General features: G+C 33.8%; 1 protein-coding gene across 1 annotated transcript; it reads right to left on the reverse strand.

The window, feature by feature from the left end:
• Positions 1-1,886: 1,886 nt before the first annotated feature.
• Positions 1,887-4,609, reverse strand: LOC141681011 (uncharacterized). Its single transcript, XM_074487076.1, has 4 exons — positions 4,359-4,609; positions 4,155-4,286; positions 3,225-3,684; positions 1,887-2,303 (listed from the first exon to the last, which is right to left on the reverse strand). The coding sequence occupies exons 1-3, from the start codon at positions 4,494-4,496 to the stop codon at positions 3,265-3,267; spliced, it is 690 nt and encodes a 229-aa protein (XP_074343177.1). The 5' UTR covers positions 4,497-4,609; the 3' UTR covers positions 1,887-2,303; positions 3,225-3,264.
• Positions 4,610-18,790: the final 14,181 nt, after the last annotated feature.

Below are 18,790 nucleotides of genomic sequence, written 5' to 3' on the forward strand. Positions count from 1 at the left end.
AAAAAGAAGTTCTCAACATCTTTACGATACGCCTTTTGCTTCTTAGCAAACAAATTTTGTGATTGAGTGGCAGAGTTTGATATAGTTTTTACAAATGTTGAATATCTGGGATAGATTCCATCAGCAAGATAATAAGCGTTGTTGTATCTTTTGCCATTGACGTGAAACACTACCGTTGGGACTATCTCCTCCGATGACCTTATCAAACACGGGAGACTGACCCAGAACGTTTATATCATTTTGAGCTACAGGCACACCGAAAAAAGCGTGCCACACTGTCATAGGAAGCGACTGCCTCTAAAATGATAGTAGGGCGTCCTTTCCGACCACTATAAGCTCCTCCCCACCCGCTTGGACAATTCTTCCACTCCTAGTGCATACAATCGATACTTCCAATCATACCTGAAAATCCCCTTTTTTCCCCCTTGTTAAAAGCCTTCGTAAATCTGCTGGTGTCGGAGCACGAAGGTACTCTTCACCAGAGAGCCCTTCCACTTGTTGACAAAATATTTTCATACACTCAAGTGTGGTTGATTCTCCCATTCGACATATTTAGGCACACTGATCAGCCGCTGCATCGTAAGCTAGCATTCGTAGTGCAGCAGTCATTTTTTGTTCTGGTAACAACCCCAATAATCCGATTGCATCTGTTTTTTTATGCCAATAAAAATCTTGAGTACAAAGAGCGGTCATGATGTGATTGAAAACATGAGGGCACATTCGATACCTCCGACAAAAATCATCTTCATTGAATATTGGACGATCAACGAAATAATCTGCCATGAGATTTTTTCCTCTTGATAGCCTTTCTCTAGGATGATTAGAAGATTTTCCAGGTCTTGAGCCTCGCCCTTGTGGTTCATTTGGGGTATCGATGAACTCCTTCATCATCGCCGCTTCGTTCACCATGATATTCATAATTTCAGACTCTTCTTGACTGTGTTTTTGTCTCTGACTCAATAATCTAAAATGAATTCATATTGCAAAGATTGTATTGATTTTGAGATGATTATAATATGAAGATCATAATATTATTTATAGACAATTTTCTATCTATAAATCTAGATCATGACACGTGTCATAATGTGATTCAACGAAAATCTTATCAAAAATTTAAATTTATCCACTATCTTATCAAAAATCTGAAATTATCCAACAATGTATTATTGGATACTATTTGTGGGACCATTAAATAATTGAGATGAAATAAATTTATGATATATATATATATATAATTATTTATTTGATGAATAGTAATTGATGGATTGATGGATTGGAGTTATGTGGGTGTACGAAAATTAAGAAAAAAGTGATTCTAGCATGAATAGTAATCAACTCCATTGATGAATCGATGAATTGATGGATTTGAGGAGGGGTTCATATGCTCTTAATGGGAGGCTCATTTTTACCGGGACATCTAAAAAAAGAAAGTGGCTCACGTAAAATAAAACGGAGGTACTAATTTTTTGTCTCTCTCCTAAAGTTCATTTAAAACAATCCAATATCCATTTTATTTACGTATATTCGATGATCTTCGCCCGGAATTCCTGACTTGGGCATGAACAGCGGCTTCCAATGAGGTAGCTTTTTAAGGAAGCCGGCAAACTAATACTGACCAAAATTTACTGCAGCATGTAGAGCAAACAACACATGCCCGTTTGAAAAATTTTAAAATAAATAATGAATAACTGACTTTTAAATGATAAGTAGATTAACACTTATAAATCAGATTTTTTTATTTAAATGAACTAAAATAAACAATATTAAATAAAATTATTTTAATTCATGAATTTTAAATTAGGTTAACATTTAAAAACATTTTTTTAAAAAGTAAAGTTGTAAAAAAGAGAAATATCAAAATAAATTGAGAAAAAAGTACGTCATTGCTAACATTCAGATTATCAATTTATAAGTTTTAAATTCAACTTATAAGTATGGTCGACAAATACTCGTGGATAAGTTGTTACGAACTTATAAGTCATAAGATAAGTTGACTTATAAGGGGGAAACAGATTGGTGCAACTTGGAACAAGTTATTACAATGTCTTCGTTTCCGGGCACCATGGCTAATTTTTCTTGTCAGTATGGCATACATTGAGCTCTGACCACCACCACCATTGATTTCAGAGTCAGCTTGGACGGATTGATCTGTCTAGTACTAGCAGTAGAAAGAGTGATAATCCTTAAACCAAGTTTCGAATGATAACTATATTTTAAGGCCATCAACAGCACAGGGGTAGTCCTCTATTAAAATTAAAAATCCAAGTCCACGGGGCTAGCTTGTATGGAGAACTGCCATTCCCCTAAAACCAACAAAAGTAAAAAAGGTTTTATTTTTCCACTTAAGAATATATAAGTGGTGAATATACTCTTCTCAGGGATTTCAACCTGGTGGAGACTATGTTCCTAATTAGGCTGTTGGGCCCAAGCCCACATTGAGGACAGCCCAGACCAAACTCAGGAGTAAAGCCCAATTACCAAAAACACTAAAATAAGGAATAGATAGCAGATAAAAGAGATTAATTAGTTTGTATCAGGAATGTAGTAGTAATAAACCAACAGAGGCATTAAGATCTTCCACGCCAATTGCTCAAGATTTCAAGGGAAAGCTAAAATTTTTCTTTGGCAGGTAAAAGAGTGCACCTTATTAAAGAAATTACAAGCCAAGTAGTTTAGAAGGCAGCAACTAATGAGAAAGAGATTTAGATGTGATGTTAGAACTACATCTGCCATGAGCTTTTGGGATACTGGGGTTGAAGGATGCAGTATATTTGCACTTTTGACAGTTTTCGCACTTTTGTGTATTCAATGATTTGATGACAGATACACCAGGTTATTTTGTAAAAAATCTAATAAACTCAAGGTTGGCAGTAATGTAGGGGATGTGAACTGCAGTTAACTTTAAAGTTTTAATATCTAAAAATTTATCATAAATTATTTATGACATGATAAGTTTTTTGTCTTGCCTTGCCCCTGTTAGATACATTAGAAAAACTTTTGAAATCAGATCCACATTTGATTTAACAATGAGTCTCAGAATATAACACAAAACATCAATACTCATAAAACTAACAGGACTTCAAGAGATTAAAAAGTAATAGCAAGTCAAAGTTTAAACACAAGTAATTAACAAAATGTCAACCAGTAAGACATCAACTGCCACCTAGCATATTCAAGCATAATCACCAAACACTAAATCATCTCCAAGAAAGTAGATAGTGTACCGTTATCATCTTTGTTGTCATTCATCAATCTGGGATTCTATCATTCATCCATTTCCACATCCGAGTCCGATGAATCTTGCCTACTCGAAAATGAAGCAGCCCACTTGATTCGTTTGAATCCTTCGAGTGAAAAAATGCTTGCCGTATACTTGAAAATTTCAGTAGCTTCGAAATAGGGGCCAGTGAAATTTTTGGTCACTTTCTTGTTCAAGTCATACATAAACCTGTTACCATCTCTACCAACTACTAAAAATTGAGAATTGTTATAGAGGCCTTCAACCAAGTATAATGGCAAACCTACATCAATACTGAGCACTTTAGTCCACAATGCCTGAACTCCGCCACCACAAAGACAAGCCTCATTGTCTAATGTCCACAATTGAATCTTACCGTTGTCCATAGTACAGAATATGACAGCAATAGTATCATTGAAGTTACTAACTCGAGTTTTAGTAGAACTCTGAGCATCATCAAAAGAAGTAACAGGAAGATTAATATCACAAATAAACAACTCCTTGTTCAAATTAAAAGCCATCATACCACTATTATTTCCTATGGCAAACAAAAATCCGTGAAAACATATATCAAAAACATTTCTCTGGGGAACATCAATAGGCCTGGGCTCAATACATCGCCACTCATTCCTGTTTGAAGAATAGACCTTAGCAAAAAAATCACGAGACTGAACTTTAACAAGTTTAAAATCTGAATCAATGTGATCAAAAGCAAAGCCCAAAGAACCACTTGTGTAAGCATTATCAGATTTATTATAGCGGGGAATGAGCTTGGAGTGTTTAGTTGCAGGGTTCCACAGATAAATATCGAAATTATTATTGGTAACGGACCAATCGGATACATCAACAGAAACACAAACAATGCCAAAATGAGAACCTATAAGCGTAGAGAATATATCTTTAGACGGATACTCACCTTGCGAGTAAGGAAAATCGAGATTCTTACAATTAGGTTCGGAACCGAGGTGAATGAGGGAAAAAGAGCCATCAACGTCTGCGTCAAAATCATTGTCATTTGGTTCCAGGTGTACAATAACAACTTGATCATCTGTACCAGCGATTGCGTGATGAGATTTTGCGAAACGATGGCTTGAAATTATGGAAACCATGATTTACAAACCGATTTGAATCGAAGTAATGACTTAATGGGAAGGCGCAGGAGAATCTCAGTCCACAGATCATCCGTGAAACTACTCATCACCTTTTCCCAAGCTTCTCTTTTCTTATTTTTCCTCTTCCTCTTGCTAATTTCTGCCATGTTTAAAAAGCTCTGCTGCAAAATTAGGGTTTGAAGATACAGGAAGATTCGGGGATAAACGAGTATTTTGTTTTTAAAGTTATTTGGCCATAAATGTCATTTTTTGGGCAAAATAGTTCTAATGTCATTTTATAAAATATGGTTACAAATATCATTCAAAAAACGGAAGTGCTTGTGTCGTTTAAAATTTATGACCCAAACGGAAATGCATGTCACATTTTTCTATTTTTATTTTAATTTTTAAAAAGTCAAAACGAAATTAGATTTTGCATTTTTTATTTTTTTTATTCAGAATAGCAAAACGCAACTTGGGAAGGTGTCTGGAGGATTGTAAACGCAACAAGAGTTTTAGTTTTAGAGCAAAATGCATTAACGTTTTGCAAATTTCTTTTTTCTTATTTTTTTTATCCAAAATACTAGATAAAGTTATATTTTTAAACTTAATACGTTAATCTAAACGGTATTTTATTCGTACTATATTCATAGCTATACATGTTTTACTATTTTTAAAACCTTAATTAGGAATTGTATGAGCCTTAAATTTAATATTTTTATTCGATGGACGTGGTTATTGGCAAGAACCCATTGAATCAATCGTTTGAACTCATAATAAATTAAAAGTTGTTCCTACTACTCAGCTGAGAGCCTTAAACATTATACAAGGACATGCTGTAGGAGTAACTCATTCCCTTCTGGGTGAAATTGCCAGAATATGGACGTTCTTTTTGGCAATAGTTATTGCACTAGGATAATGACTAGGAGGATTTGAAAGGCATTATGGCATTAAAAGTTCCGAGGCTTAGCTCTTAGCTTAGGACCCCACTACTCAGAAAGAGGGAAGCCCCCTCTCGTTAAGATGTCGTATTTGGTTTTATATTGAAAATATAAAATATTAATAAAAAACGAATGAAAATATATTTTTAAGTTGTGTTTTACTATTAAAAACGTAACATCAACTGTTTTTAGGGCCTACAAATGTGACTTAAAGTAACAAATTGAATTAAAGAAAAAATAAAAAAAATTGAAATGGTTGAAAAACGTGAGACAATATTCCGTTTTTATGTTTAACAAAAACGTGATTTGAAATTAGGTTCTTGAATGACATTTGAGGTCATCTTCTTAAAAAGTGATATTGAGGGTTATTTTCCCATTTGGGGCCTTTTTTCTTAAGTTAACCACTAATATTTTGTTTAGAGACACAGCGTCAACGGCGGAAACCTTATCCCTTTTATTAATTTTTATATTGTTTAATGACATAATAATTATTAAATTGATATTTTTTATATATTTACACAATTTTATATTTTTATTATACTTAATTATTTTCTTTGTACATATTTAATTATTTTAATTCATTTGATTATTTCCTTCCTCTAATCTTGTCCCATACAAGTCCTTCCTAGCACAGAGAATTGATATATGGATTGAGCTTTTGTCCTTCTTGAATCCTTGATGTAATATCCCGTATTTTTAGAATTATTATAATTATTATTTGAATATATATATGTGTGCTTTTATGATTTTAGAAGGAATAAAATTGTGGATATTTTATTCCTATTTGACGAGTTTGTGTTATTAAATGGTAATGTGCTAATTGTTAAGTGATATATCGATCCTTGTTAATTTCTGAAAATATTTACTTAAATGTATTATTTTCAAAAGTTATCAGAAAGCCGATCTTATTGATATCGGTAAATTAAAATTATTTTGTAATATCCGGGAAATATCGTGCAATTATTTTATCAATAAAAAATTATTATGTGATTATTATGGGAATTTTGGTGAATTATCTGATGAATGATATTTATATTTGGGTGTCGATATGTGATAAAGTGTAAGTATTTTAATTTTTATTATGTCCAGAATAAAGTATAGATAATTATGGTATTTTTCTGGTAATTTTTGGATTGTTATATGATTTTATAAGGATTTATAGATTTAATAAATTATTTTCTGAGTAATTATAAATTATTTTATAAAGCCGGGAATCGTCCAACTTCAACCGTTTATGCGGTTTTACAACCCGAAACTCTTCGTAAAACTCATTTCTAACCTAATCTGGTAATTCCGGACATTTTCCGTAATTTAACTTTTTCAATCCGGAGTACGGTTTGACCCGTGCGCGTCACAGCGCAAAATTTTTGATACGATAATCATTTCGGTAGATCAATAAAACATGTATTCTCGAGAGACGGGATATTTTTACATTATTTTCTCATAGGATGTTTTATAAGAAGTTCGGTTTTGATAATTATCCAAATCTGGTATTAAATTATATCATTTTTATAGTTACTTAGCGGCTAAGTAATCTATTTTTGGATCTGATATATAAGTGTAAATTCAGTATTAAATTCCAAAATATTTCAAAAATCATAAACTTATATTTTATTAGTATTTGAATATTTCGAGAATTTTAAAATTATTTCGGAAATTTTTTCTGGTTATATTTACCCGCACGTTTGTTCGTTAAATCGTAAAATGCGGATATGACGCTCGATTTATAAATGTTTTAAAAATTTTGAAAATTTTATTTTATTAGTTTTTAAATATTCCTAGAATTTTAGAAATATTTCAGTTTCATAAAAATTATTGGACCGGACCCCTATCAGGACGTCAAACCCCACAAAAATCAGATTTTTATTTTTATAAAATCATGGGACTTCCAAATATTTTATATTTTCGCATATTTGGAATATTCATAATTTTTAGGACATTTTGAACTAGTGTAAGTTCTGTTATATAAAGTTGTTTATATTATATTATGTTATAGCTGTGTATTGTATTTGGGCCTAGTATACTTCTTTTCGAAGGTATACTAGCGGGTTAAGTTTTGAGATTGAGAATTATTGAAAACAGTTTTAAAAGAAAGTGAAAAATTTATTTGTGGAATTTGGATATCTTGTTTCTAGAACTGTAACCTTAAATATTTTGGATTAGTGTGGAGTCAAAATTTCGACACATGTTATTGTGTCAACCCGTTCATGTTGCTCTATGTGCAGAGGTTTGTTAGGATTATCTTTAATAACGCCAGGCATCGCGAACTTCAGGAGTTGCTCACCATCTGAATGAACAAGTTCTTTATGCATTTTTATTCAAGTCGAAATGTATCTTTAGAAGAAACTCAATGGCAGTTCAATCAAATATAGCTCAGATATTTGGTGCCATTATCCGGCCTAGCAACTTCACAGCATAAACAATGAAATTAGAAAACTTTATATGATTGAACGTTCATCTCGAGGAACATGGATATCCAACTAATAGTGGAAATCAACTTTCAGTTTCAGGATCTGTTATTGTTAGTACAATAGTTCATTTTATATTTTTGAAAATAGTTAGAATTAATATAGCTGACGTATAATACTCTCGTGGGTAAATTCCATAGTTTAGTTGCAAGTTAATTAGGCGGGCTAACAGCTCTTGTTATATATAAACAAACATTGTATTTCATTTTAAGAGAGAGCTTTTGGATAATATGCAGAAGATAACACTTTTCTCTTGGGATCTTCTTCTCCATCTTGTTAAATCATCATCTTGTTAAATCATCAAATATCGATAATTTCACATGGTATCAGAGCATTGGGCTTTGTTTTGCAATCTCTGTAAGTATCGATTTTGATATATACACACGGATATATACGTATAATCTCTGACTAATCTCGATTAGGTATAAATCTCCGTTTCCTGATAATTGTTTTGTGAATTACATGTCTTCTCTACATACACATACTAATCTCGCAATCTAGAACTTCAATTTGATTGATTTCCCCTTTATTTTATCTTTCTCAAAGCTAGGGTTTCAAATTTAGAACTTCAGATTAGTAAGTGTTTCTTCTAAATTTCAGATGATCATGCCAGAAAATTCTCAAATTGCTCAAAATAATCTCAGTACGACTGTTAACTATAATGATCCATACTTCCTATCTCATGGTGATAACTCCCACAGTCAATTAAGGCAAATTATGTTTAATGGTGATAACTATATCAATTGGAGTCGTAGTGTTCTTCTTACACTAGGAGCAAAGAATAAATCAGGTTTATTGATGGAACTATTTTGAAACCTGCATCTGATTCTCAAGATTTAAAGAAGTGGATTAGAAATGGCTACATGGTTACTGGTTGGACTTTGTACTTTATGGAGAAAAGTATTGCATAAAATTTTATATTCGGTCCATCTGCTAGACATTTGTGGTTGGAAATTCATGAGAGGTATGGTCAATCAAATGCTCCCCTTCTATATGAGATTCATAAGAAACTGATGTCTACTCAATAAAATGAGATCTATTTCTGAATATTATGCTAAGATAAAGAAAATTTGGGACCAGTTGCAAGTTCTTGAGCCATATCTAGTGTGTTCTAGTGGTGCTTTGGCGAAATATACATGTTCAGTTTTTAACAAAATGATTGAGGTTGATCATGTTGTTAGGGGGAATCCACACAAATATAGAACTAAACAAACAATGCAAAATACACACACACGCACACAATATATGACACGGAAAAACACATGTCCCAACTTGTTTATTAATCCAAAAAATCATCAATAAAACAATCAATTTCTCCAAACAGTATTCACTCAAGCGATACTTAAGTCAAACAATACTCAAGCATATATCAAAATAATAACATGACTATGTATATATAGTCATCACAAACTTGACTACCAAGACTAATAACCAAAATCCATTATAATAACAGTTGCCTACCCATATAATTATTACCCAACCCAATTATGATAATAGTTATCTACCAATACAATTATTACCCAATCCAATTATGCTTTATATCACCAAGCCCATACTACCTATTGGATTTAACCCTATCAATCCTCCCCTTCAACCCAATATGGTTTCATGCACAACCGAATTAACGGTCACCATCAAGCCACCGACGTCGATTCGTCAATGTCTCCCTTCGAATAATAATCCCTTCTTATAGCACAAAAAGATTTCTCTTATCTTTTCGACCTTTAAGTATCTCTAAATCCCTATTAGTGACTTCTAACATACGGTTCTTCATCATAACATTATATCCCAAATCAACTAATTTACCCCATAAAATTAGATTTCGATTTAACTCTGTTATGTATCTTATTTTTTTGTGCAAGACATGCCTATACAATAACAAGACTAAGTCAAACTAACAGCCCTAAAATTCAGTTGTATTGGTAATTTAATTTGTATTATGTATTGTATTACTTGATTCTGTAAAATGGTTAAAAGATCAGACTGGAGTATTTTCTTGTAAACAGTTCAAGCCTGAGGAATAAACTCTGGAAGAAGATCAAGACATATCATGCCTCAGAGAAATGATACAGAAGCTTGGAGTTGAATAAATATGTTTTATGGAAAATATTCTAAGTCAAGATAGCGACAAGTCACAGATCAAGTCATATAGAGAAGTCATTCGAGAAGTTCGGAATGACTTATCGAGAAGTTTAAGAGATATCGGCAAGTCAAATGAAGACATGAAGATTGGAGATATCGACAAGCTATTTCTACATATCAAGAATTAGGAGATATCGACAAGTCAAAATGAAGACATGAAGATTGGAGATATCGACAAGTCAATTTCTCGCATAGAGATCTCAGAGATATCGACAAGTCAAAATGTATATAGAGATCTCTGAGATATCGACAAGTTAGTTCCACATGTAGAGACCTCAGACATATTGACAAGTCAATTCAAGTGCAAGTATTTAGAGAACTTGAAAAGTCTACAAAAGCAGCTTGAAGAGTATAAGATCAAGGGCAAAGATTAACTGACAAAGGAAGGTCACAGATCTACAAGATATGGAAAGATTTGCTAAGCCAGAAATGGAAAGTATTAGTGATAGCTTAGAAAAGGGTTTAGTACATCTTATTATATATCGTGTAAACCAGTGTGTTACTAATATATAAAGTAAACACTGGTCCTTTGTAAGTAAAGCAACAAACAGATTTAGATTTTCTAGTACTCTCTCAAGATAGAAGCTGAGTTCTTTACTTACAAAGAACCCAGAAATTTATAGCAAGACATACTTAATTTTAATACAAAGTTAAGTGAGTTCTGAAAATACTTTATTTTTTGTGCATGTGTCATTAATTTTGTTTAAACATAATATCTCTACAAATTAGATTGCTTTGTTCACCATATCCAAAATAGTTTTAAGAAAGCCTAAAAATCAAGACAACACATTCACCCCCTGTGTTGTATTCATTACCCTACAAGTGGTATGAGAGCAAAATTTGAAATTAAATAGATTAAAGTTCTTGGAAGAATGAATACACAAAAGATAAGCAGTAATAAAATACCAGCCTTTGAAAAAGCTAACTAAACTTTATGGAAGAAGAAGATGATGTTGTTTCTCAAGATGGCCAACCCTATGTACATCCAGATTCTGAAGAATGGTCCTTTCATTCCTATGGAAATAATTAAAGAAGCTACATAAGGGGACATAGTCTTACCAGCACATTATGGTCCTAAAGATCCTTCAAAATACACAAAAACTGGGAAAGAAAAAGTCTCTCGAGATAGTGGCCTGCAATTAATTCTGATAGAGTCACTTGACAATGTCATGTACAACAACATTGTCAACTGTGACGCAGCTAAATAGATCTGGGAGAAAATGAGATTTTGTGTGAAGTTACAGAGGAAGTTAGATCCAACCAAAGGAGAATACTGGTTTCCCAGTATGAGGGATTCATGGTAAAGCCCAAAGAAGAAATTACCGAAGTTTTTGAGAGATTCAATAAATTAATAAATGACTTGTAGCTACATGATAAATATTATGAAGCTGAGGAGGTTAACCTAAAGTTCCTGCTAGCTCTTCTTGGCCATCTTGAACAGAAGATATAAGCCATTAGAGAAGGAAGAGATCTAAGCAGAATGACATTGGAAGTTATGTATGGAATCTTAAAAACTTATGAACTTGAGATGCTGCAAAAAAAGTCATTAAAGGCAAATCATGGACATTTGGTTGATGGTTCCAGTGCTTTGGCTGAACATGATAGTGAAGAAAGTGAAGATGAGCAAGCTGATCAAGTTCCAATTATTCAAGCTGTGGAACAAAAGAACATAGGACTTTAGACGCAAGTTATTTTGGAACCGGAGGAAGATGAATACTACACCCTGGATGAGCTAGATGAAATGGACCAATCCATGGCTTACTTGGATAGGAAATTTTCCAACATAAGGTTCAAGAAGCCTAGGTTTTCTAAAAACAAGGGACAATCTTCCAACAACAACAATTGAAAACCAAAAGCTCAGTATAATTCAGTTAGCAAAGGTGGCTACAAAACTAGATATGTGGACATATCAAAGTTTAGGTGCTTCAACTGTGATGAGTTAGGTGACTTTGCTACTGAATGCCAGAAGCCCAAGAAGGTGAAAAATGACAAGGCATATTTGGAGTTTTAGGCAAAGTATGAAGCTCTCTTGAAGAAACCGTCTGGAAAAGCCTGTATTGTAGAAGGCAGAAGTTGGGATGATACTGATAATGATGATGAGGATGAAGAAGTTGGAAACTATGCACTAATGACTCTTGAGCATGAAGAATCATCCACTACAAAATCAGAGGTGCCAACTGTTACCACTATTTGTTAGGTCACACAACACTGTAGAAGGGGGTTGAATACAGTGTTTAATACAATCAAATCGATTTCGAACACAAGTAACAGTAAACAGATATATTCAATATAATAAACTCTGTTACAATGGAACTGTTCTCTCTCAGTGATGAACAAATATCATGAGAGCTGCTAGGTTACAATGTATGATCTTCTCGATAATGATAACACATATAGTGTAAACCTATGTCCGTGTTTATATAATACACAGTTACAAGATAACTTCTAATTGATATGGAATATAATTCTGTCTCCTAAAATATATCAATCAGATATCTTATACAATTCTTTCAGTCCTCTAACTCTTTCCATGCATATCTTCTTTTGTTTTAGTCTCGAACTTCTTTCCTGTAAATCAGCTTCCTTCCTTAACTGTAAGTGCTCTCGTACTTAAGTTCTGATATCTATCTTCTAAAATTTATCTTCTGATAACCTAAGTTATGATATCCTTAAGTTCTGACTTCCAGTAAGTACTGATTCCAGCAAGTCCTGATATTTCCTGTTTGTTAAGATCTGAAAACTAAACATGAAACATATTAGACATGACATCTCAAATATATCTAACAATCTCCCCCAACTTGTAAATTTTGCAAAATATACAAGTTAATAGATTTGATGATGTCAAAAACATTTAAGTTCAAATGCAATGAGAGTTTAATAAGACTATTAACTACAACTTACAGTCCTTGTAGCTTTACCAATATCACTGGATCAATCTGAATCCATAATGATTCTTAACAAAATCTTTTACCAGCTTATCTTCAGCTTTTCTCAGAACTTCAATTAACTGTGCTTTGACCTGCATCAGTTCTTCATCTTTACTATCAGCAATTTGATAAATGGCTATTCTGAGAGCTTGAATTGATGTTCTTTTAAGTCCATCACCAAGTCTGATAACTCTAGGATGTGAAGAGTTTTCATTATAACATAAGCATCTTCCTTTCAGAATAACTTCCACTTTAGCAGAGTTATTGTTAGATATATTTGATAATGTCATGTCTAATATGATTTATGTTTAGTTTTCAGATCTTACTTAAACAGGACAAATCAGTACTTAACTGAAATCAGCACTTATACTGAAGTCAGAACTTAAGTTGTCAGTACTTAAGGTTCATGAGATATTTATCAGAAGATAATATCAGGACTTAAAGGAAACGTTCAGATAAGGAAGGCGGCTGATTGAACGGAAAAGAAGATCAAGACAAACGTAAGAAGAGATATGCATGAAGAAGGAATTCTATGAAGAATAGAATATTTGGAAGAAAAGATATCTGATTGATATATTTTAGGAAGCAGAATTATATTCCATATCAGTTAGCAATTATCTTGTAACTGTGTAGTATAAACACAGACATAGGGTTTACACTATATGTGTTATCGTAATCGAGAATATTATTCATTGTAACCCTAGCAGCTCTCGTGATATTTGTTCATCACTGAGAGAGGACAGTTCCATACTGTAACAGAGTTTATTGCTTTGAATAAAGTTTGTTTTCTGTTACTTGTGTTATTAGAATTCGATTTGATTGTGCTATACACTGTATTCACCCCTCTCTACAGTGTGTGTGACCTAACAAGTGGTATCAGAGCCTATTTGTTAACACACAAACAGTTTAAGATCCAAAAACAATCATGTTTGAAGCAGAAACTCCAACCAAGCACACTAAAACTGAAGAACCACAAAAGACACAAATCCATAGTCGATATGAGACTATTAGAGTTCCCATATTGAAACCGTCTGAATATCCCATATGGAATGTGAGGATGACTATGTTTCTGGAAGCTACAGATCCAGAATATCTTGACAGAATCAAGGAAGGACCTCACAATCCAACAAAGCTCGCAGTTGCAGTTGCAGGTGAAGCAGCAAAGTCTGTACCAAAGGAGAAGAATGATTACACTGCTGAAGATATCGCTTCAATTGCTAAGGATGTGAAGGTACGACACTTACTGCATAGTGCCATTGATAATGTAATGTCAAACAGGGTAATTAACTGCAAGACTGCAAAGGAGATATGGGATGCCTTGGAAACAAGATGTCAGGGAACTGATTCGATCAAGAAGAACAGGAAGACAATACTCACTCAAGAGTATGAACACTTTGACTCAAAGCCAAATGAGTCATTGACTGATTTATATGACAAATTTGTCAAGCCCTTGAATGATTTGTCACTGGTTGATAAGGAGTATGATCTTGAAGATTCGAACCTTAAATTCATGTTAGCTCTTCCTGAAAGCTGGAATTTGAAGGCAACAACTATAAGAGACAACTATAATCTTGATGAAACGACTCTTGATGAAATTTATGGGATGCTCAAGACTCATGAACTTGAGATGGAACAAAGAAGCAAGAGGAAAGGAGGAAAATCAAGGACAGTTGCCCTTAAGGCTGAAGAAGAATCTCCCAAGGCAGCTACCTCAAGGAAAGGCAAGGGTAAAGCTCTCTTCACAAAGTCTGATACTGAGTCATCAAGTTATGATAGTGATGATGACTCAGAAACTGAAAGCTTGCTTGAGACGGATGCTGATGAAGAGATGATGAAGCTGTGTGCTCTTATCATGAAAGGAATCACGAAGATTGCATACAGGAAGTTCATGAAGGGAAAGAAGTTTTCCAGGAGAGGTGCAAGTTCTGATAAGAAGAATTTTAGAAAATCTGAAGGCAAAGAAGGAAAGTCTGGCAAAGGAGATTATACAAATGCCAAATGCTACAACTGTGGTGAAAAAGGCCATATATCTCCTGATTGTAAGAAAGTGAAGAGTGACAAAGACAAGGCTCTTATCATAAAGAAGAAAAACTGGACAGACACCTCAGATTCTGAAAGTGAGGAGAACTATGCTTTGATGGCAAATGTTGATATGGCAAATGCTGAAAGCAGTACTGAAGTTGCTGAGTTAAAGGTACCTCAAACTACTTATGCGTTTCATACTGATGATATTAATGAGTTGAGAAGATATCTTAAAACCATGTTCATTAGCTATAGAGACCAAACTTTAAAATATGAAAGATTAACTTCTGAAAATCTAGCTTGTAAAAAGAGGAATGATTATTTAGAAAAAGAGTTAGTCATGTTCCATCAAACTTAGAAAGATAAAGATGATGCTTTCTATGTTAGGGATGAAGTACTTAAAATGAATGAATCTCTAAAAGCTGAGTTAGAAAAGGAAAGAGAGATTATCAGGACTTGGACTAATTCTGGCAGAACAACTCAGAATTTGTTAAGTAGTGAAAACTGGAAAGAGGGCTTAGGCTATGGAGATGATAAGAATGATAAAGGAACTGTAGATATTAAGCCTATAGTTGTTAAACAAAAGCCAAAGTTAAAACCTGTTAAGTTTGTAGCTGTAAAGTCTGATACTGAGAAATCAGAAGTTAAAAAGGAATTAACTTCTGACAAACTAAAACAGGAAAAGACAACTGAAGTAAACATAGGCTTAATGACAAAGAAGCAGCTTAATCATAAGATGAGAGATGTTAAGAATGCAAACAAGGTAAAATCACCTAGGAAAAATAGGAATGGAAAGGAAGGTGTGAATAAAAGCAATGATTATAAGCCTGTTCCTGATGATCCTAGAAAAACGTGTCATAACTGTGGAAGTTCTAACCATTTGGCTTCTTTTTGCAGGAAGAATAAGAACATAAACTCCTTACCTTCAAAGTCAGAAGTTAAGAGTCAGTCTGTTAGATATAAGCCACAAAATCCTTGTTTTCATTGTGGCAGTTTATGGCATTCCATTTATACTTGTAAGGAATATCATAGTCTGTACTATGATTATTATCAAATAAAACCTTCTTTAAAGAAAGTTAGCATTGTTCCTTCTAGTGTAAGTTCTGATTCAAAGTCTGATAGTGTAAATTCTGATAAGAAAAATGTTAACATAAACTCTGATGCTAAATCCGCTGCAAATGTTAACAAACTTAATAAGGCCAAAGGATCCAAGCAAGTCTGGGTCCTTAAAACTAATCATTAGTGGTCTTTGTGATTGCAGGGCAACAGGAAAAACATCCTAGTTCTGGACAGTGGATGTTCAGGACATATGACTGGAAATAAATCCCTGCTATCAGACTTTGTGGAGAAGGCTGGCCCAAGTGTTTCTTATGGAGATGGCAATATTGGAAAAACGTTGGGAAATGGCAATATCAATCTTGGGAATGTCATCATTAACAAAGTAGCTCTAGTCTCACGACTTAAACACGATCTGCTGAGTGTTAGTCAAATCTGTGACAGAGGTTATCATGTCGATTTCTTTGAAGAACACTGTGAAGTTGTAAGTAAATCTACAGGCAAAGTTGTGCTGAAAGGATACAGGCGTGGTAACATTTATGAAACCAAGCTTTCAACAAGTACTGATGGTTCTGCAGCCTGTCTGATTAGTAGAGCATCAATTGAAGAAAGCTGGAACTGGCACAAGAAACTCTCTCATTTAAATTTCAACAATATAAATGAATGTTGTGCATATATTGTGTACTTGATGATTTCATAAACAAAACATCTAAGTAGATTTTACTTAGTGAAATTATGTAGCACTCGACGGATAAGAATTATAGTCCCGACGGATAACTCACTATAGTCCCGACGGATGATTAACTTATTATCCATCGAGTGAGTAGCTTATGTAATAATAAGTTTGTAGCACAATTATGTATGCACCTGTATAGAATCTGTAGTAGCATATAAGTCATGTTGACTTTAACTAGATATGCAGAATAGGTTGATTAATTGTACATAATTGATGTCTTGTAATTCTGCATAAGTGATATAGAGTCAAGTGCCAAAACAGCTATCGACGGATGATTAACAAAGCCATCGACGGATGATCAAATGACTATCAACGGATGTTTAATATAGCAGTTGACGGATGATCGATTAAATCTTCAATGGATGTTCTGAAAGTCGGCGGATGATCATATGAAGAATTCAAACAGCAGTTGAACAGTGAAAGCTGACACACAGCCGTCGAGATGTATACAAACACACTGTGGAAGCCCATTAACTGGGTAATAGAGGACGAAAAGGAGCAAAGCTTAAGACTGTTAGATTTTATATTTGTTCAGTCTTTTTGACTTTGTAATCTTGGTATTATATAAACCAAGAAAGTAGCAAATAGAAACATAACTGAGATAGCTGAAAAACACAAAAACAGAGAAATCTTTGTAAGCAGAATCTTTAGCATTTCCTGTATTCTCAGTAGTTCCATTTGTAAGCAGCTATGAGCATTTCTGCACACAGAGTCCTCTCGATATATTATATATATCTCTGGTGGAATTGTTTAAATCCACCAGAAAGTTTTTAAAGACTCTTGTTTTTAATTACTTATGTTTTGATTCAATTAAGTTTACATTTCGCATTGTGTTAATCAAAACAAATATATCTATAATTGAGTTGAACATTTTTATTTCAAGAAAAAGGTTCAAGAATTCCATTCAACCTCCCTTCTGTAATTCTTGCTATAATTGTTAAGGGACTAACAATTGGTATCAGAGCAAGCTCTTAATCTACAAAGAGTTTAAAGATCAAAACAATTCAGCAAGATGAACAAGAAAGATGTTGGAGTCAAGATTCCTTTTCTTGATAAAGATAATTACCATCATTGGAAGGTAAAGATGCATCTTCATATGCTTTCTCAAGATGAGGCTTATGTGGACTGCATAGAAAGAGGCCCTCATGTTCCAATGAGAGCTGCAACAGGAAATGAGCCATCTGTTCCAAAGCCAAGGCATGAATGGTCTAATCCTGACATTGAACAAGTCAGGAAAGACAAAAAGGCCATGAACATTCTGTTCAATTGTGTTGATGCAGATATGTTTGATAACATAATCAACTGCAAAACTACCAAGGAAGTTTAGGACACAATACAGATAATTTGTGATGGCACTGAGCAAGTAAGAGAAAATAAAATACAGCTCCTGATTCAGCAATATGAGCACTTTCACAATGAAGAAAGTGAGTCACTCACTGACATTTTTAGTATATTCCAAAAACTACTAAATGCTCTTAAGTTGCATGGAAGAGTCTATCAGACTAAAGACTCCAATCTAAAATTTCTCAGATCTCTTCCAAAGGAATGGAAACCAATGACAGTCTCATTGAGAAACTCACAAGATTATAAGGAGTTTACTTTGGAGAGACTATATGGCATTCTTAAGACCTATAAGCTTGAGATAGAGCAGGATGAAAGAATGGAGAGAGAAAAGAAGAAAGGAGGATCCATTGCACTAGTTGCTGATCTGGAAAAGGAGAAGGAAGTGAAGATGGAGGCTGTAGAATCAACTTCAAAGGTCTGTGAGAATAAGGGTAAGGGGCTAGCTGCAGAAAGTGAAGATTCATTGAGTCAAGATGACATGGAGGACATTGATGAACACCTAGCATTTCTTTCAAGAAGATTTGCCAAGCTCAAGTTCAAGAAGAACTTTGGAGCAGCCAAGCCAAATAGAAACATGGTGGATAAGTCAAAATTCAAATGTTTCAAATGTGGCTTGGCAGGGCATTTTGCAAATGAGTGTAGAAAGTCAGATTCCAGTAAGAAAAGGTTTGAGTCTGTGGATTATAAGCAAAAATACTTTGATCTACTCAAACAGAAGGAAATGGCTTTTATTACACAAGAGAATGACTGGGTAGTTGATGGTTTGGATGAAGATGAAGATGTCAGCTATGTCAATCTAGCCCTAATGGCCAAGTCTGATGAAAT

Source organism: Apium graveolens, chromosome 8 (genome assembly GCF_009905375.1).
Source record: "Apium graveolens cultivar Ventura chromosome 8, ASM990537v1, whole genome shotgun sequence".
NCBI classification, from domain to species: domain Eukaryota; kingdom Viridiplantae; phylum Streptophyta; class Magnoliopsida; order Apiales; family Apiaceae; genus Apium; species Apium graveolens.